This window comes from Esox lucius, chromosome 23 (assembly GCF_011004845.1).
Source record: "Esox lucius isolate fEsoLuc1 chromosome 23, fEsoLuc1.pri, whole genome shotgun sequence".
In the NCBI taxonomy this organism is placed as follows: domain Eukaryota; kingdom Metazoa; phylum Chordata; class Actinopteri; order Esociformes; family Esocidae; genus Esox; species Esox lucius.
In genome coordinates, this window is record NC_047591.1 from 11,409,779 (window position 1) to 11,429,740 (window position 19,962).

Consider the following 19,962-nt stretch of genomic DNA (forward strand, 5'->3'; position numbering starts at 1 on the left):
CCTGTATTTCAAGTACTTTCACCTGCAGATTTGGCTCCATTGACCCATATGGAAGTTTCTGGAGTATTTGACCATGTGATATTGTCAAAGAATATCAAACTACATTTGTATAGAGCTACCTCGAAAGTACTTGAGATACATTGGATTCCTACTTGATAAAGGCGTGTACATCCTACAGAATGCGGGTAGATCCTGTTGTGTTTCTTTTGAGGCTTGTGCTTTGGGTTCTGTCCTAGAGGCTGCTGTGATTGTTTCTGTGATGTGTATTGGATCCTTTCTTTGACTCCTGATCTTGGGCTCCTTCTGTCTTGATCTTGTTTTGAATGCATATTTTTTTTAATTTCTGTCCTAATGTGATGCTGTACCAATCATGCTATACAAATGCCTTAACTCATGTGGACTGACAAGCTTTTGTAATACACCCCCCCCCTTTAAAAACAATAAAATAACAGTTATTGAAATTGCATGCAACATAAAGGTAACATTTATGAGTACACATGCTTAATATCATATAAGTACTACAAATCTCTGTAAATGTAATGTACTGGAATCTAAAATCGCTTAGTCTTTCACTTCCTTTCTGCCTGTGTCACATGACCATGAGAACTATTCTAACACAAACCCAAGAGGACCTGAAAGGAGACCTCATATGTTTCACCCAAAACATGTCACATGTCACACACCTCCAGACGTTAACACCCCTTCGAAATGAATTATCTGAACTCTTTGAACTCTGTGCAAAGATCTATGGGAAATGACCTGTATGGAAAGCCAGGCATGTCATTGCTATTTGATTCCTATAACGGCTAATGGCTCTGGTGCGGTGATTAAATGTGATTCAAGTCCTATGACTATGGGGTTCTCCATTCAGCATAGGTCCATTGTCTCCTGTTCAGCCATTAATGGCCTGTGATTGTGTAGTTCTGATGCACTTGCTAAACCCTGTCTCTGATTAAGCCTCTATACCGCCGCCCGTCGGTCATTGTATTCCAGTATAGTTGCTGATGTTTTCTTGAAATGGCATTCACACTTGCTGTATGTTCCCTTTTCTATTTTCTGTCTCTCTGTAGAGGACTATAACGTTGGGGGCGGGCGATCGGCAGGTCATTCAGACGCCCATCAACGACTCCCTTCCTGTCAGTGGCAGCAGCGTAGCCCACCTCTTTAGACAACTCGGTACGTCCAATTACAACACAGTCTATTCTGCCCTGGACCAATAGGGACGCCTGTTATCAGTAACGTCAATGACAGGGACCAGTCACACACTCCAGTGTTCTTTCACCCAGGAAGTTGTCTTATGAGATGTTTAGCAATTGTTTAAATGCTAACAACGAGCTAATCATAGGCCTATTTGATAGAATTTCTGTGAAAAGGCTAGATATGGTTACATGAATGTAACAGTCTCTTTGCCTATGTGTTTTAAAATGTATTTGAACCCACATTTGGTGATCTGTATAACCCACCTCTGTCTCAGTCTTGTGGACACGGAGTGATGTTTCTCTCTGTGTCATGTTGTCATTCTCAGGTATAGTGAACGTCCTCTATCTGTTCTGTGCTGCCCTGACGGAACACAAGATCCTGTTTCTGTCCAGGAGCTACCAGAGACTAACAGATGCCTGCAGAGGTCTACTGGCCATTATGTTCCCCCTCAAATACAGGTGTGTGAGAGACAGGATGTGATGTTTGTTTTCCCCTCCATCTGTCTAAACATAATCATCTCATTAAGCCGGTTTTCAACACAGGGAGCGGAGGATGATTTCCATTCCGGTAGAATTATCTCCTTGGCTGCCGTGATTCCAAACTTTACAGCCATCAGCCATTCATACATGAGACCTTGAGTGCTACCTGAGCAACCAAAAAGAGCAGGTTCAGGGCTAAGATAAATGTGTTTTTCGTAGACTGTAGAGAACCATTCAAATATCCTTGACCAGAAGAGGTGCAAGAGCGGGCAAACCCCAACATGTTAACGTACGCTCCTCTGCTGTACAGCGATCTCACAGAAGAGAAATAGTGGGGTAAGTTTAGTGTAGTCTTAGAGTAATGAGGTCTATGCATGGCCTTATATTGTATCAGCTTATACGTTTCATTGATTGAACAAGAATGTATTCTAGATAATCCGTCCTCCCAGATTTCATCAGACAAGTCAATGCCCAATTCAGTGGCTCCACCCTCTTTGAAATGGTTGCTGGGTACAGAGGTGGTAAAAAGAGAAACTAAACAGAGAAACCAGGTGCAAGAGTAGTTTTGTGGGTTATTTTCAAAATCTGGAATGTTCTCCCTGACATAATGTCTGATTTGGAGGTTCTGTAAACTGTGTGATTGAGGGAGGTCAAACTTTGTTCTCTGTTGCTGAAATGAAGCAAAATGTTTCTCTATGTATGAATCCCCAATGATCTTTGCTGTTTGCTTAATTGAAACTGAAATTTGATTACCAAGAATGCATTCTGGTAATTCTGTTATTTCCTTTTGGGAATTCTGGTAAACCTGACATGTTCCTTGTTTCCGTCCCGTCAGTTTTACGTATGTCCCCATCCTTCCGGGAAAACTCCTGGAAGTGTTGAGCACTCCCACGCCCTTCATCATCGGGGTCAACTCCTTCTTCCGCTCCGAGACCCAGGAACTGGTGGGTAGCATGACCGTATGTGACCCCATTTTATTCCAATACCTTTCTAATTGATATATATACTGCCGCTGTTCTGAAGCAGAGATCACCCCCCCCTCTCCTCATCGTATAAGTGTAGCATTGTTTTCATGGGGCCCTGGTGCAGCTGATATCAGCAGACTAACACACACACACATGTAACATGTTATGTGATTCTAAACTAGGCACGGACCTAGTAATGAACAGGTCTGTCTGTCTTCAGGCAGTCAGTGTTATTTGTAATGTAGGTCAAGGCCGACGTTATGAACTGTCTCAGATGTGGCACTGAGATGTTCTGCACTGTTTGTTTTGTTTTTTTTTGCTCTTTCCAGTTGGACGTGATCATCGCTGACCTGGACGGAGGCACGGTGACCGTCCCGGAGTGTGTCCACATCTCCCTGCTCCCCGACCCGCTCTTACAGCAGACGCAAACCGCCCTCTCAATGGTAACCACGACAGCCCACCACATTGCCTAGGTCTACGCCTTCAGTGTTACCGGTATACCGCATGGTAACCTGGCGCAAAGTCACGCCGCTTCTAAGTATAATCACATGCATTCGTATAATCTAACATCTCACTACCAGTATACCTGGGAACTCCCTCTGATACCTCAGTATTTTTCAGATACCATCTGTGTTTGTTGAAACCCATGCAATGACTTGGCCTGGCCTGTTTATCAGTGTCATCTGCTGGCTGGTTTTTGCATTTGTTTGTAGCTCCATTCCATGTAGTTAAGGAGAGCATGCTATGGCTTTCCTATCAACTAATACAACAAAGACAGAGTGGGAGGATATGCTCAGGAAGGATTTGCTCACAGCTTTTTGTGAATGATTCATAGTAAACTGTCACGTATATGTGGGAAATTGCCCTTGTTTTATTATAGTCTTAAATTCAGATTTCATTCCATACACTTCTTAACTATCATAGCACTCTCCTAGATAACAATATAACATTTTACTGTGTTCAAATTGCCATTGAAATTATAGACTAATCAGATATGTCTATTTTTAGATCCATAAACGATGCTTGTTGGCACATGCCATAAAGACTGTAATACACATTAGGCCAGTAAAGTCCCGTAACAGAATGGGGCATTCCTTCACATGGGCCTTTCCTTCACATGGGCCTTTCCTTCACTTGGGCCTTTCCTTCACATGGGCCTTTCCTTCACATGGGCCTTTCCTTCACTTGGGCCTTTCCTTCACATGGGCCTTTCCTTCACTTGGGCGTTTCCTTCACTTGGGCCTTTCCTTCACACGGGCCTTTCCTTCACACGGGCCTTTCCTTCACATGGGCCATTCCTTTAAATTCTAGTTTGGAGCCAAAAGAAGAGTTATTTATTTTCCTGTATGACATCGGCATTGACGTACACTGCCCAAATATACTTTGTATGTTTGTATTAATTGGAGAGATGATGAATTGTAGAATCTGACAAGCTCTCCCACATGATAAATATTTGGGAACATTTTATTCCCCAAATGAAAACGTATTCCTCCCTTAATGATTGAGGATCTAAATCAACGTAATGTTTTAGTGGGAAGGATTGGATCATATGAACTTGCGTGTATTGCTAGAGTAGTTAGAGTAACTACTCTAATGCATTTTTGGGCACCTACCTTAAAGGGTATGCACAGCAAAATCTGCACTTATACAGAATTTAATCAACATTTGAACCAAGGAATTTGTCATTTTAGTATCACCAAAAATAAAAAATCTATATAATTGCTTTGTTTGTAGAGCCTTATCTGAATATCCAATCAAGTGTCTTGAGTCTGAATCACTTGGTTTTGATTTGCTTGGATGATATGCTTTTTCTATTTTTATTTCCTGCCCCAGTTGTAACGTGTACAGCCCATTTCCTGTCATTCCCGTATTCCGCAAGCAGTTGATCAGATACTCCACTAGCTTCTGCCGGTTCCAGCCGCAACATTATCCGGCGCCTCTCAGATTTGGCTGTTTGTTCGAGCATTCATTTTCACGGACCAGTGTCTGTTGCACGTTATTAGTCTTTTTCTATGGCTGTGTGCTCTTTGCACTGTAAACATTCTACTAAAAGCGTTCAAGGTTTATGAAGCTGTCTGTTCATGCAGTCTCAGCACCGCCTGTCAAGATTGGGAACGTTTTGGCTTTGTATTTTATGCTATTGGCAATACGGATGTTCTTCATTCACAGCCATTTGTTCCTTTCGGGGTGTCATGTTGTTCAAGCAGGTGAAAAGATATGCTCAGGCCCCTTCTCCCCTTCCAGAGGATCACTATTTATGGATTGGTTGGTAGCTAGCGGGTACTATTAAAGCTTGCTTTTATGATGGTTGTAATTTGTGGTGATTTTACTGTTTTGAATGGGAGTCTTGTGTAAATGTAGGTTTAGCTAGCTAGCTACATCTATGCTGGATCATAACTAAGAAACATTAAAATGTATACCGCCCGTTCCGACTTTATTATGCTTTCAGTGGAGCATAATACTAAACAATCCCCACTTTACTGATGTGATGGATCAGGAAAAACACCCATTCAATAGATGATAAATGAAACTTGCATTTCATCATGGAATAGATTTTCTTCATCAGATTGATTGATTAATTGCAATCATCGACAGATTAATCGATTATCAAAGTAGTTGATAGTTGCAGCCCTACTCTCATTCATTTCATGATAGTGTGTGGTGTTTCTGTGTCTTTGAGGCCTACCTGCTTTTTGTCTGGCTTATCCCTCTGCTCACTGTTGGCTTCTGGGCAGGAAGTTCAAGCCATATTCAATCTGCACCATCACAAGACAACCGGTTATGGTCTGTTACGGGAGGGGGAGTGGTTAGTGAAAGCGAAGAGAGTATGACTTATCTTCAAAATGAAAGTGAGATCATCAGGGCTATTGTCGGTTATTGCGTAAACTTTGAGTTGAATTGGGATTGAAGTACTTGTTCGTTGTGCTGCATGCAGTACCCTGCTGTGGAACATACTTCTAATATTTGATGCCCAACGCAATGGAAACTGCTTGGTGCTGGTTAGTACCAGTTCTGATGATGGATGGGGACGGTGAAGCTGTTTTTCAGAACCACAGCAGTCATGCTGCTCAGCGTCCCTCTGTCTCGCTGTCCCAAGAAGGCTTGGTATTTAGAAATGTTAATAGTATCTATACTGATAATATCTATACAAATACCTTCCCATATAATAAAACGCAAAGTCACAGTGAGTGGCACAAAACGTGGGATCAGCTTGCACTGGAAATGAAATTCTCATTTTTGCCAGATAAATACCTTACTATATGTTTACTGTAAAAGTGAGTAAGACATACACATGCCAAATACATCTTTGCTCAGGCCTTCACAGTGAGCGCATACATTTTTATTGTGTATTGGTGGCTTTTATGAAAGATCGTGCTTTTTGGATTTTTTGGAAAGGCTACTCAAGCGTGAGTAGCCTTTATTGATAGTTGTATAACTTTATGAGCCGGATTGTCCCTCCTTGCAATAAGTTAATGTTCACTTGACATTTATAACTGTGCTATGTATATTTGCTAGTATTTTGTTTCTGTTTGTGGGCATGAATGGTACGGGATGGCATCTAGCTGCTGCCCAACCCTTGACCGGTGCTGGATGGGAAACGGATGCTCCTAGAGAGCATCGTGAAGGGTGGAGTACGAGACTAATGCACAGAGCATTTCACTGGATCTGCTCGTCCTCAGCCAATAAGAAGTGTGTGTGTGTGGTCCATTCCTCCTCAGGACTGATCCTTTCTACCTGCATGCCTTAGGACTGTCTGGATGGGTTGTAGCCTGCATTGTCACTCAGCGCGAACACAGCCGCCCCAAAGCCCAGCCTGTGTGTGCTGAAGCCTGCTTACATTACACAACCAGCCCGAGTCTCACTGCCCCTCACCCAGACCAGCTCGGAGAGGATCACTGCAGAGTTTGAAAACCGATAGCAAGGCTTTTGTAACACGAGGGAAAGTTAATTTGTTTAATGGTGTGGAAAATGTGTTTGGCTGGTGGGGTCGGAAGAGCAGTGGTAGTGGGTGATGTTGCAGGAGATTGTTGGGCAGCAACCACTGGCCTGGGGCTGCCAGGTGCTCTGTTGTTCTAATCACTGTTAGCAGAATGTATTCACCTCATGTCCTTTAAACGTAAATAACTGCAACCTTTCAGGCAGGGCCTGTGCAGCTACTTTAATGTGACTGCTGTTTAGCATAATGGAATTGAGGAGCAGGGGCGGTCCAGGCTGAACCTAGCCGTAGGATGTATGTACTGTTTAATGTCGAGGAGTTGAAGCGGTGTAATGGAAGTACACTGTCAGAGGGAGGTTCTGTCCATGCTGTAGTAATGTGACTCATGCCATCTTGTTGCGGTTCTAGGTGCTGGACCCAGAGCTGGAGACAGCTGACCATGCCTTCCCCCCATCGTCCACTCAACCCTCCTCACTCAAAATCCAGGTGATCTGGCCCTTCTGCCGTGTGTGTGTGTGTGTCAATACGGGCTTGTATTAGGTTACATGTCTGTTATAGTGTGTGACATTTAGAATGGTATGATCTGGACAATAAGGTCATGTGATGAGCGTTGGATAGCAGGTCTGCTATTTAAAAGTACTGGTAACCATGAGACCCTGTGTCCCTGTTTTGGGCAGCGCTCCAGCGGCACGATGGCTCAGGGATTCCAGACACTCTCCAGGATGTTCCTCTATGTGCACTAACGCCCCATCTCTCCATTCTAGGATAAGGAGATCCGGGCCGTGTTTTTGTGGCTGTTCGCCCAGCTGTTCCACGGCTATCGCTGGTGTTTGCACATCATCCGCATACACCCGGAGCCAGTCATCCGCTTCCATAAGGTACAACACCACACGACCTCTCACATGACGACGGCCGACAGTTACGACCTGTTGGAGGAGAATGGAATACTTCATCTGCTTAACGACTGTCTGGAGGAGATTGGCATCTTGAGTGCGTGCTTGCAGTCTTGTTCCTTGACTGGGATGTGTTTGTCCAGGCTGCGTTCCTGGGACAGAGGGCTCTGACGGAGGACGACTTCCTGATGAAGGTCCTGGATGGCATGGCGTTCGCTGGGTTCATATCGGAGAGAGGACCGCCTTACAGACCAACAGACCTGTTCGATGACGTGAGTCCACCACAGTAACGTCAGTGGAAATGGTGTGAAATGGATGCCCTTCTAACTTCCTGTGCCTGTCTTTACAGCTGATAGCCAATCAGGTGGAACGTATTCGCCAGGAGGAGTGCTACCCGCACAAAGTCATGAACCACGTTAAGGAGCTAGCCGAGCAGCTGTTCAAAAATGTATGTTGTGCATGAAAAACTATTTAGTTGTTTATGTCACATAATCATGATAATAGCAGGAGACCACTTTATTTTTGCCATTTATTATAGATTTTCTTTTCCCTTCTATGATATATATTTCCCCCGGTTTCACACCTCTTTCTGTGGGCTTTGACCTTTGGCCTTCTCTCGGTCCCCCTCTCCAGGAGAACCCCTATCCTGCCGTGGCCATGCATAAGGTGCAGCGGCCAGTTGAGAGCCCCGGTCACGGTGACCCCAAGAACCTAACCATCTTCCCCCTGCTGGATGACGTCACAGTCCAGCTCTTCATCGACCACGCCGCCGCCAAGCTCAAGGGTGCCCCGCCCGTGGTCAAGGCCGAACTCAAGGGCATGGTACCCTCCGGCCCTCCGCTGGGTACGTTTGTCAGACGGGGAGGGAAAGAGTGATGCAGACATTCCTCTTGGGTGGTGGGTCAGAGGTTAGCAGGGATGGCAGCGTTCGATGGGAAGTTGGGAAGGTTGGATGTCTGATGAATGATTCGCTGTAATCCCGGAGTGATTGTTCCACCAGGAGACATAGTGGATCGTCACGGTCATGTGCTGGCCAACAGCGCTCGCAGGCTGGAGGTGGTCCGGAACTGCATTACATACATCTTCGACAACAAGATGCTGGAGGCCAAGAAGGTGAGAGACTTGGTGTTCTGTTATTTTGGAATAATAAATGTTGGGTGAAACTTTGTAAAATTAATACTTAATGGGCGACTTATTGCCGGTTTATCACTTGTTTGGAGGTTTGACCTAAACTGAAACATCAGTAATTGACTAACACCTTTTGTTTTAACACTGCCCATCTGTTTGCTATGCCCGCCTAGCTTATGCCAGCTGTTCTGCGGGCACTGAAGGGCCGGGCAGCCCGCGTGTGTCTGACCCAGGAGCTTAACCAACATGTTCTGCAGAACCGAGCTGTTCTGGATGATCAGCAATTTGACTACATCGTCCGCATGATGAATTGCACCTTGCAGGTATATTGTGACGCCAAAAAACAGGTCCATCCTGGGATGGACAATGTAGTTGTATTCTTTTCAGCACATTGTCACATCCAACAGAGAGCAGCTGTATTAATGGAGTTTGGAAACCAATACCGTCAACCCCTGTGGACAAAATAGACCTTCAACGTTTTCATACTGTCTAATCTATTTTAGCAATAAGGCACGAGGGACTGTGGTATTATATTTTAGCTGTTTAGCAGATGTTCTTATTCATACAAAGAATGTGGTTTTATGGCCAATATACCATGGTTACAGCTGTTCCTGGATTCAGCAGTTAGCCGTTTAATGGTTGTATACTGCTAACCTCTGAGGTTTGTTATTATAAACATCTGACAAACCCAAACATATTTAAAACTTTCTGTCGTACGTCTGGTACAGGTTTTTGAGCTGTCAGTATTCAGGGTTCAAACCAGCCGGTAGATAATTAACAAAGTAACCTGCATGGTTTCCATGGCTGACGTGCACGGTGACACTGATGCATCTGTTCACCTCTGTCTCAGGACTGCTCACACATGGATGAACATGGTATCGCAGCTGCCCTGCTTCCTCTGGTCACAGCCTTCTGCAGAGTAGGTCCACCAAATGACCAACACAAACCACCACGCTGAACTGCAAGCAAACAAACCAACCCTGTGATGTTCTCATAGCTCACTGCTGGGTTTCTTAAGCTCCTGTGTGTCTGTGTTGTTTGTCTGGTAGAAACTAGGTGCCGGCATCACCCAGTTCGCCTACAGCTGTGTTCAGGACCACATGGTGTGGACCAACATGCAGTTCTGGGAAGCTATGTTCTACAGTGATGTTCAGAACCACATCAGAGCCCTGTACCTGGAGGCAGATGAGGGAGCGCAGCCCAGCTCTGTAAGTTCACATGCCACAATGTCATTCTCTTCCTAAGCTAATGCTCCTTTGGGAGAAATTTCCACTTTCGATCACGGTACTGAAAACATGGCCGATAGGGCTTATTCTTCAGAATGGTAGTATGGTGTTATGAGGGGCATGGTGATTGAATTCCCTCTGGCTGGCTGAAGTAAAGATGGTTCCATTAAAAAGACTACAAACCCAAGATGTAGGCAGCTCATTAGGGCATGTTAGACGGGTGTGTTTTGTTAGGAAGGTTGCACCATTTCAGGTTTTAACGTTTTTGGAGATGTAAGCCGCCGACTTATGCTTCAAGTTACCTTGGTTGAGTTTTGTTGAAAAGAATGGACCTTTTGTTTTCAAAACCTTTGCATCCCTTTTCTATTTGCCTACACTCCAGAGGACACCAGTAAGAACCACCAGTCCCCGCTAACATCACGCTAGTTGTAGTATCAGTCTTTACATGTGACCTTTACCCTCCCAACCACTATCACAACCAGCAGGAGTCGGTTCCAGCCGGAGGTCAGGAGCTCCTGGGTGCCCTGGAGCTGGCGTCGGAGCAGAGTCGACTGTGGCCGGCGCTCAGCAAGGAGCAGCAGAGTGAGCGCGTGCAGAAGGAGGAGAGCACGGTGTTCAGCCAGGCCATCCACTACGCCAACCGCATGTCCTACCTGCTGCTGCCCCTGGACACAAGCAAGAACCGCCTCCTCAACCGGACCGGCATCGGGGACGTGGAGAGTGTCAGCAACAGCTATGTCACCAACAGGTACACTAACAGGTGGGGCACGCACGCGCACCCATACGTCTTAGATAATAAATAATCAAGCTTATATTGGCGTTTTCTAAGATTTCTTGGTTTTTCATCAGCATTGCTGGCAGCATGGCGGAGAGCTACGATACGGAGAGTGGCTTTGAGGACGCAGAGAGCTCCGACGTGGCCAATTCTGTGGTGCGTTTCATCAACCGATTCGTAGACAAGGTGTGCAACGAGAGCGGGGTGACCAACGAGCACCTGAAGGCTCTACACACCATGATACCAGGTGAGGATATTGACCCGGGTGTTTCTGGCCTAATGGGAACGTTTCTGTACCCTAACGAACACTGCCCAGGTTTTGTTTTAAATTCTGTACTAGGACTGAGTGTCATTCTGTCTCTGTCTGTCTTGTGGTACTTCACAGACATTGTTCAGATGCACATCGAGACGTTGGATGCAGTCCATAGGGAGAGTAAGCGACTGCCGCCGATCCAAAAGGTAACCAATTCCGTATTTTACATTGCGCTGGACAAATGCAACGCAGAGCCACGCCCCCCAGCTGACCCCCTTTCCACCAATCCCAGAAGCTCAGTGTCACAGTGCCACACCTATGGCAGGTATGTCTGTCCCAGTGACAGCATCACGTGTGACTCTCACCGCACCTGAGCAGTGCATGCTGGGTGATGTAGTTCCCCTCCACCTCTCAGAAGCCAGGGTCTCGTTCAGATGAGAAGGAATGGAATAAAACATAGTTAAATGGATGGTACTACCCCAACTCTTCCAGTACGAGGGAGAACATTCATTTTCTTTTTTATTGCATCTTCTCCCATTGTCTTTTGAATGTGACCCTGGTTGATGTCTACAGCCTGAGTAGGGCATGCTGGAGGTTCTAGTGACCTGGTTGATTTCATTTACTTTTGTGGCTTCAGATGCAGAAGGCTCTTATTTTGTTCTGGATTCTCTTCTGTAGAGTATAGCTAACTTAGCACGGCATATGCATCAAACCAAGAGCTCAGGGAGACCCTCTCTTATCATTCCATTTGGAACTCACCTCTGTGTTTATCTCAACACATATCTCAGTCAGTCAATTTACTTTAATTCCTCCTGGCAGAATTATAATATTTTTTTTTTTGTGGGAATTTTTTAAAACCCACAACAACGAAGCCGGCACCAGGGTGTCTGGTATTGCGAACCCCATTAGGAAATGGCTTACAAAGCCAGTTGTAATTAATTTTCTATTATGAGTTGAGCTGCTCTGTTTTGGTTTAAGCCTTTGCAGCAACACTGGGGACAGGATTATGCCAGTGATCTGAGTCTGAATGATTTATTGGCCTTTAGCAGTAAGTAGACATGCCATACCTCAAATACCTTTCTTTACACCCCAGGAGGGTTTGAGGAGTATACAATTGACTGTAACTAGAACTTTCTTCTCAGATGATAAATGCTAACCCACTCAAAATGGCCATTGTAAGAAGCCAGTGTTGACACATTTGAATAGTTTCATATCTGACTTATCAAAACATAGATGCAACATGATGTGGCCATGTCCCTGTTCTGCTTGTTTACTTCTTTCATGTTGGTTTCATCTATATTATATTTAGGCCTACTCGGTTATGAAACAACACACAACTAATTTGCGATGAAATGTCTCTAGTTTGATATGGTTGTTTCCAACTGTCTGCTGTGTGGTAACTTTTTGCTTGAGCATGTGACCTTGTTTGATGTGCCATTTTGATGTGTGGTGGTAAATTTGTTCTAGTTTGGTTTGAAATATTGAACCACCAATGCAAGGGTCCCTTGTGGACACACCACTAACAGCTTCTCCCCTCCCTTCTTTGTCCCTCTACTCTTCCTTTTTTCCTTCCCATCTGTTTCCAACCACTCACCCATCTTCACCACTTCTTCTGCCGCCCCCTCTTCTTGTCCCCAACCCATCCCTTTTCTCCTCTCTCCCTTCGTCTGTGCTCCAGCCTAAGCTGCTGAGGCCTGTTCTCCTGCTGGGGGAGGAGTTTGTGATGGACGGCATGCGGGTACACCTGTTGGCAGACGGCCGGGAGGAAGCCACCGGGGCCATGGGGGGTCCCCCGCTGCTCCCTGCCGAGGGGGCCATCTTCCTCACCACTTACCGCCTCATCTTCAAGGGCACGCCCCACGACCCTCTGGGTAAGAGTCTGGAGCGCAGACTGACACGGACGCATTCACAGACACGTGCGGGTCTCTTTTGCTGTGTCTGTTTTTTCTTTCTCTTACGTCTTGTTTTTATAGGTTTATTTACATTATGAAACGCACATTCTGTTTACATTTTGTTAATTTATGTGTCTTGAGGGTCCCAATAAAACGTATTTGAAACAGCCCTCTTTTTCCTGGGCAGTGGGTGAGCAGGTTGTGACTCGGTCTTTCCCCATCGCCTCCCTGACCAAGGAGAAGAGGATCTCAGTCACTATGCCAATGGACCAGTACATACAGGAGGGCCTGCAGCTCCGCTCCTGCACTTTCCAGGTGCACCGCCACCCTAATATCCATAACCCTACCACTGCTGAAACCTGGGCTGACCCGAGCCCCCAGGGCTCCATAGCTTCTCCTCCCTTTACCCCGCTAGTGTCCTCCACTTGTTCTCCTCCTGCATCGTAACTCTCTCCATTTAAAACACATTGGTTCATTGTCTCACAGAGGCTTCCTAACGTTGGTGTTCTCCCCGTAGTTGCTGAAGATCGCTTTTGACGAGGAGGTGGCGTCGGACCTGGCCGAGGTGTTCCGGAAGCACATGCACAAGCTCCGCTACCCCCAGCACGTCCAGGGGACCTTTGCCTTCACCGTTGGCCAGTGTGGCAAGACGTTGGTGGAACACAAGACCAAGGACAAGAACCAGTCAATAAAGTAAGCATGCACAGTTGGAAGCCACTCCCACTCTCTGAGAAACAGTAATGACCACTGAAAATGGTGGAACGTGGCCCAGTGGTCAGAGCATCTGTCCATTAACCGAAAGCCTGCTACGGCAAATCTCACCATCGGCAAGGTGAAGAATGTGTCGTTCTGTCCTCGAGCAAGACGGTTAACCCTGATTGCTCCCAGGCCACTCAGTGTAGCAGCCTCTCAGACATCTTGGATTTAGATCATCTGAACCAGAAGTGCACAGGAGCACGTTGTACACACACTCACTCGTTTGGCCACGTCACTATTCATCTTCAGTACTGTTCCTGTTTTCTTAATGAAGCGATGTGAATCTATGACATTTCACACCTCATCTTCCAGTTCAAGTTAAGAGCGTCCAGTTAAACCTCACTAAACCATGGGGCTCCCAGTTGACAGCCTACCCCTGTAACAGGCGCTGAATATACGGCCTTCTCCGAGCAATCCCCTGTGGATGTAGTTGTCTACATTAAAGCCTTGCATAGATGTCTTATATTCAGAATAGTTCAAAACTGGGGACATTAGTTTGACTGTTTGTGATTTAAAGCTTCAAACTAAGTTCTAGACATTTTGCTTGCAGATGTGAATGCCTGAGATGTGAATCCTTTCTAACCACTAACCACCAACAGTCCATTGCTTTAATGCTGCCCTGGTAGATGTTTTTACCCGATCCCCTAAGCGGAGCCTGCCAGGAAGAGCAAATGTCACTAAGTGACTGACAACCTGTTGTTAAGCAGCGTAGTGGTTAGAGAAGCCATCTGCCACACACGAGGCCGGGTGTTGAATCTGGCCAAATTAGGATTAGTTGAGGATGAACTCCAACTTCAGTGGCAACACGCTTTACTTGCTACAGATAGTCGGCCAAATGGAAAACACTTTATGGTTATGTTGCAATGGACAAACTGCAACCGATTTGTCTAATGTCATAAATCATCATAAAGTGTTGGACTCTGTCTTGAAACTCGCTGTTCTCTCACCCAGGAAAGAGAAGTTCAGAGTGAGGGCAAAGAAACATTTCTCTCTCGCTAATTAAACTCATCCACTTGAAATGTGTTAATTACATGAAAAACCAAGATCAAAATTATATTATGTTGAATGACAAATGTATAAGTAGTATAGACATTTTCCCCCACATTTGAAGTTCTTTGAGTTTTATACGGAACATTAGGCTGTTCCACCACTCAGTGGTCAGAGCAGCAGTCTCTACAGGCACGGAGTATGCCGCCAGCTCAATCCATGCTAATGCGGCTATCGTTTTGCTGGACCAAACAGTCTGTTACGATGGAGGAACTGCGACCGACACGTCTACCGTCATGAAATCATGCAGTGTTGGACCGTGTGTCTTTAAAACGCTGCTCTCACTCAGGAAGAGCAAGTTAGAGCGGGGGCAACGAAACTAATGCGCTTGATAGAACTTTGTGAAGAAATACAGTAATCACGCAAAAAACTAACTACAAAAATATATCATGTTGATTGACCGACAAGTAGTAGACATTTATGTCCCACCACTGATGTTCTTAGTTGTATACAGACAATTCTGTTCCCCTTCTATCTTTAAGTTCAACTGTTTTAACAGTTGTGTATATACTTACCTGAAACCAAATCTTTATGAAAATAGAAAAATAACTAGTTGGTCATTGTTTTAATTATTGGTACTGTACAGCCATTAGTTATACATCTACAGTAATCCGTTTCTAATGTTGCATTAAATGTTTTTGATGTGCAAATGGCGTTCCATGCACTGGGTTACGGATTAGCACAGGAACCGGGTATTGGCCCATAAATAGCTGTTCTTCAACCCCCCTCCTTTGTTGAAGGCCCTGCTGTGGTTAAGAAGTCTATGTCACTGCCTTGCAGATTCAACCAGCATTCAGACTACCACGACTGTCCTGCGTTAGACATGGGCATTGGAGTACAGTGTTACACTTTTAGGTTCCCTCAGAACATTTGTTCCTTTGCATTTTTAATTGTCTTTGTATTCACTAGACAGTAAAACTGGCTGGTACGCGGGAGGAACTCTATGCTTGTTTTCAGTTGTTGTGGTGAAAGTGCAATGGTGTCCCATAATGAATAGGATCCAGAAAGCTGGTGGAACAAAAGTGAAAAAGAAATAAAAATAATATTAGCAAGTGTGGGAAGCAAAAGATGGGCAAAGTTGTAGTGGATGTGAAATGTTGTCTTTGCAGTTCACCCACACTTTTCTCATTCATCTGCCAATCTGGTTAGATGTGGTTTTAACCTAGATGGTGACATGTTTTCACCCTTTTCATCCCGGTCACCTCCTCGCACCCTTTTCATAGAACACTTTCCAAAAACCTGGTGAAGAGTGCCAAGAGGACCATCGGGCGACAGTACGTGACCAGGAAGAAGTATACACCTCCCACCTGGGAGAACCGGGGCAGCTTGCAGTCCGAGCCGGATGAGGACGACATTTCAGGTAGTCCACGGGTTGATCGCTGGAGTCGCCTCCTTAAGGTTCGGCTGTGTGGTCTCTGACCGTCTCGTGTCCCCTGCTGCAGTCTCAGAGGAGCTGGACCCGAGCTCACTGACCCTCTCCTCCACCATCCGCTCCTCGGACAGACAGACCATGAGCAACGTGGTTGAGCGGGCCTGTTGTCGTGACTACCAGCGCCTGGGTCTGGGCACGCTCAGTAACAGCCTGACTCGCTCCAAGAACGAACCGTTCCGCATCTCCACGGTCAATCGCATGTACACTGTCTGCAGGAGGTGAGTTCGCTCATTTTTTTGTTTTGTTTCTGCCTTTCACAGTCAAATGGCATGTGGTAGGTTTATGGTCAGACTGTATATGGATCATGCTAGTTCAGGTTGGGTTTCGTGCTACAACAAACCAAAAAAAAGTAGGAAGTGTGAAAAACATCCAGATTTTAGAAAAGCATCGTAGAACTCAATTTAATAAAATAATTTGGATTCCTGTTTATAACCTAGGGGCCATAAAGACAGAACATATCCACTTTCTGTCAGTATTCAGACTGTTTTTACAGGTTAAAGCTACGGGAACCACCCATATCTACACAAATGTATTGATGGGACCTTGGAAGAGATCTTCAATTCACACCTCTGACCCCAATCTCAAATAGATTTCTTAGTCAAAGTACCTTAATAAAAATTGTGCAGGTCATGTTCACAGAATATCAGAATTGGGAGAATTGACCTGATTATCTGCTTTAATGTCAAATGTATCATACTTTGACTACATTGATGGCCTAATGACCTTAATCATTGTACATCATCATGGATCGAAAATGTGGTACAGAAAGGCTTTAACCTTGTTTGTTCACCATGTTGTCATCTCAGCAGGTAACTAGGCTATAAATGTGTTCGGTTTGAGTGTTGGGTGACTGAGGAAAATGCCAGCTTGACACTGAGACCCCAGGAATGTGTTTGGCCATCCTAAGAATAGATTATAGCTGAAAATAAATGAGTCTCTGCATTCTTCAAGTGCTCCAACACTTTCTTTTTTGTTTACCTCAACGTTTTTATTTTAGAGGCTTAACCTGAACAGAGGGCTCTAAGTGGCCTCTATATTCAAGTACACCTTTGATCTTGACATTTATGACTCAACAGTCAGTGGTTTTACTTTGATGGTGAAAGTTAATTTGCAGAGCAGTCCAACGATAAGGTGCCCCGAACAAACTATAAACGCATTGCATGAGCTTGTTGTCATGATATTCCACAGTAATACAAGCAGTCAAGTCATCTCCTCCCCCTCTCCCTCCCCCTCTCCCTCCATCCCTCTGTATGTGTTCCTGACCAGCTACCCTGGCCTGTTGATCGTGCCCCAGAGTATCCCCGACTCCACCATCCAGCGCATCTCCCGCTGCTACCGGCAGAATCGTTTCCCCGTGGTGTGCTGGAGGAACTCCCGTACCAAGGCGGTGCTGCTGCGCTCAGCAGGCCTCCACGCCAAGGGAGTGGTGGGCTTCTTCAAGTCGCCCAACGCTTCCAGCGCCGGTACGACCCACACCAAAAGTTAGTTAGCTGCTGTCCTGAACGATGACTGGGTGTTGTGGGCTGTATTGGGGAATAACAGAACCATTCTAATGCTAGCTAGACTCTCTCCCTCTGGTCTGTATTGGGGAATAACAGAACCATTCTAATGCTAGCTAGACTCTCTCCCTCTGGGCTGTATTGGGGAATAACAGAACCGTTCTAATGCTAGCTAGACTCTCTCCCTCTGGGCTGTATTGTGGAATAACAGAACCATTCTAATGCTAGCTAGACTCTCTCCCTCTGGGCTGTATTGGGGAATAACAGAACCGTTCTAATGCTAGCTAGACTCTCTCCCTCTGGTCTGTATTGTGGAATAACAGAACCATTCTAATGCTAGCTAGACTCTGTCCCTCTGGTCTGTATTGGGGAATAACAGAACCGTTCTAATGCTAGCTAGACTCTCTCCCTCTGGGCTGTATTGGGGAATAACAGAACCGTTCTAATGCTAGCTAGACTCTCTCCCTCTGGGCTGTATTGGGGAATAACAGAACCGTTCTAATGCTAGCTAGACTCTCTCCCTCTGGTCTGTATTGGGGAATAACAGAACCGTTCTAATGCTAGCTAGACTCTCTCCCTCTGGTCTGTATTGGGGAATAACAGAACCGTTCTAATGCTAGCTAGACTCTCTCCCTCTGGTCTGTATTGGGGAATAACAGAACCGTTCTAATGCTAGCTAGACTCTCTCCCTCTGGTCTGTATTGGGGAATAACAGAACCGTTCTAATGCTAGCTAGACTCTCTCCCTCTGGGCTGTATTGGGGAATAACAGAACCGTTCTAATGCTAGCTAGACTCTCTCCCTCTGGGCTGTATTGGGGAATAACAGAACCGTTCTAATGCTAGCTAGACTCTCTCCCTCTGGTCTGTATTGGGGAATAACAGAACCGTTCTAATGCTAGCTAGACTCTCTCCCTCTGGTCTGTATTGGGGAATAACAGAACCGTTCTAATGCTAGCTAGACTCTCTCCCTCTGGTCTGTATTGGGGAATAACAGAACCGTTCTAATGCTAGCTAGACTCTCTCCCTCTGGTCTGTATTGGGGAATAACAGAACCGTTCTAATGCTAGCTAGACTCTCTCCCTCTGGGCTGTATTGGGGAATAACAGAACCGTTCTAATGCTAGCTAGACTCTCTCCCTCTGGTCTGTATTGGGGAATAACAGAACCGTTCTAATGCTAGCTAGACTCTCTCCCTCTGGTCTGTATTAGGGAATAACAGAACCGTTCTAATGCTAGCTAGACTCTCTCCCTCTGGTCTGTATTGGGGAATAACAGAACCGTTCTAATGCTAGCTAGACTCTCTCCCTCTGGTCTGTATTGGGGAATAACAGAACCGTTCTAATGCTAGCTAGACTCTCTCCCTCTGGTCTGTATTGTGGAATAACAGAATAACAGAATGCTAGCTAGACTAAATTAACAACACTGACCCTTTCAACCACTTCTCAGGGATTCTTTAGAATGAAAGCTAATTATGGGTGACTGTTTATAAGACAATTGATGGCTACATCCATCAAAAGTAGTAGTTTAATGGGTAAAGAAACTGTAAAAAAAAATTGGTAATGGCTAAGAAAAAACTGCAATGCATATTTCTATACCTGTATTAATATATTTCAACCATGTTACATTTAATGAATGTCTATATTGCCCGCCTCTACAAAGTGAACAGGTATTCCCCTCACGTAAGTGTGGTGTTTTAGCGCCAGTGGTGATTCACAGCTGTGCTCCCTCCCCCAGGCCCCTCCCAGACCGACTCAACCAGCCTGGAGCAGGAGAAGTACATGCAGGCCATCATCAGCTCCATGCCCTCCTACTCTGAACCCAGTGGTAGGAACACACTCAGCGGATTCACCTCCACTCACATGAGCACCTCAGGTAGGATAGACACACACACACACACACACACACACACACACACGCGCTTTCACACACCCAGACTAGTCAGAGTTTGTGACTCTCGTGTTGTGTTGTGTCTACCTCCAGAGTCATCAGATAAGCTGAGGCAGCCTAAGATTGGCGCTTTAATGAAACAAGTGATGGGAGGAAAGGATGAAGTCCCTGGAACCTTCAGCCGAGGAGGTGAGCTTGTGGTCGGGTGTGTGCAGCGGGTGTGTGTGTGTTCTTTGCATCAGATAGCTTATTAAATCTTCCTTAACGTGGTTTGGATGGGGTTTAATTGTGGCATGATCTACATTTAATGTCTAGGATGGTTTTCTAATTGACATGCCAGCGTTTTTCCTTAATGTTAATACCAACCCATCTTCTTAGCTTACAGCAGGGGAAGGCAACTAGATGGTAGGGGAGCATAATCATGAAAAATTATTCCATCCTTCAAAATCATTCAGACACGATCACATAATGTCTGTTTGAGACAAGATCAAAGTGACTGTTTTTTATCGGAATCCCTAGTCTTGTAAAAGCTGCCTGTTGCCGACCCCTGGCTGATAGCTTAGCCCCTTGGTGTCTATAGTGGGAGTATTTTG

General features: G+C 45.4%; 1 protein-coding gene across 14 annotated transcripts in view; it reads left to right on the forward strand.

The window, feature by feature from the left end:
* sbf1 (SET binding factor 1) overlaps positions 1-19,962 on the forward strand; it is a 55,037-nt gene that overhangs the window by 26,307 nt on the left and 8,768 nt on the right. For 5 of the 14 annotated variants that reach the window (XM_010887052.5, XM_010887061.5, XM_010887057.5 and 2 more), the window contains 24 exons: positions 1,071-1,176; positions 1,526-1,658; positions 2,515-2,638; positions 2,974-3,087; positions 6,990-7,067; positions 7,346-7,459; positions 7,618-7,746; positions 7,824-7,922; positions 8,108-8,318; positions 8,475-8,587; positions 8,776-8,925; positions 9,453-9,521; positions 9,652-9,810; positions 10,311-10,588; positions 10,678-10,850; positions 10,989-11,062; positions 12,535-12,727; positions 12,936-13,063; positions 13,266-13,441; positions 15,775-15,911; positions 15,994-16,201; positions 17,250-17,464; positions 19,217-19,354; positions 19,463-19,558. In XM_010887052.5, coding sequence (XP_010885354.1) covers positions 1,071-1,176; positions 1,526-1,658; positions 2,515-2,638; positions 2,974-3,087; positions 6,990-7,067; positions 7,346-7,459; positions 7,618-7,746; positions 7,824-7,922; positions 8,108-8,318; positions 8,475-8,587; positions 8,776-8,925; positions 9,453-9,521; positions 9,652-9,810; positions 10,311-10,588; positions 10,678-10,850; positions 10,989-11,062; positions 12,535-12,727; positions 12,936-13,063; positions 13,266-13,441; positions 15,775-15,911; positions 15,994-16,201; positions 17,250-17,464; positions 19,217-19,354; positions 19,463-19,558 — 3,415 coding nt within the window. The remainder of the gene's footprint in view (positions 1-1,070; positions 1,177-1,525; positions 1,659-2,514; positions 2,639-2,973; positions 3,088-6,989; positions 7,068-7,345; positions 7,460-7,617; positions 7,747-7,823; positions 7,923-8,107; positions 8,319-8,474; positions 8,588-8,775; positions 8,926-9,452; positions 9,522-9,651; positions 9,811-10,310; positions 10,589-10,677; positions 10,851-10,988; positions 11,063-12,534; positions 12,728-12,935; positions 13,064-13,265; positions 13,442-15,774; positions 15,912-15,993; positions 16,202-17,249; positions 17,465-19,216; positions 19,355-19,462; positions 19,559-19,962) is intronic. The other 9 variants (XM_010887055.5, XM_010887064.5, XM_010887060.5 and 6 more) reach the window with 7 other exon arrangements.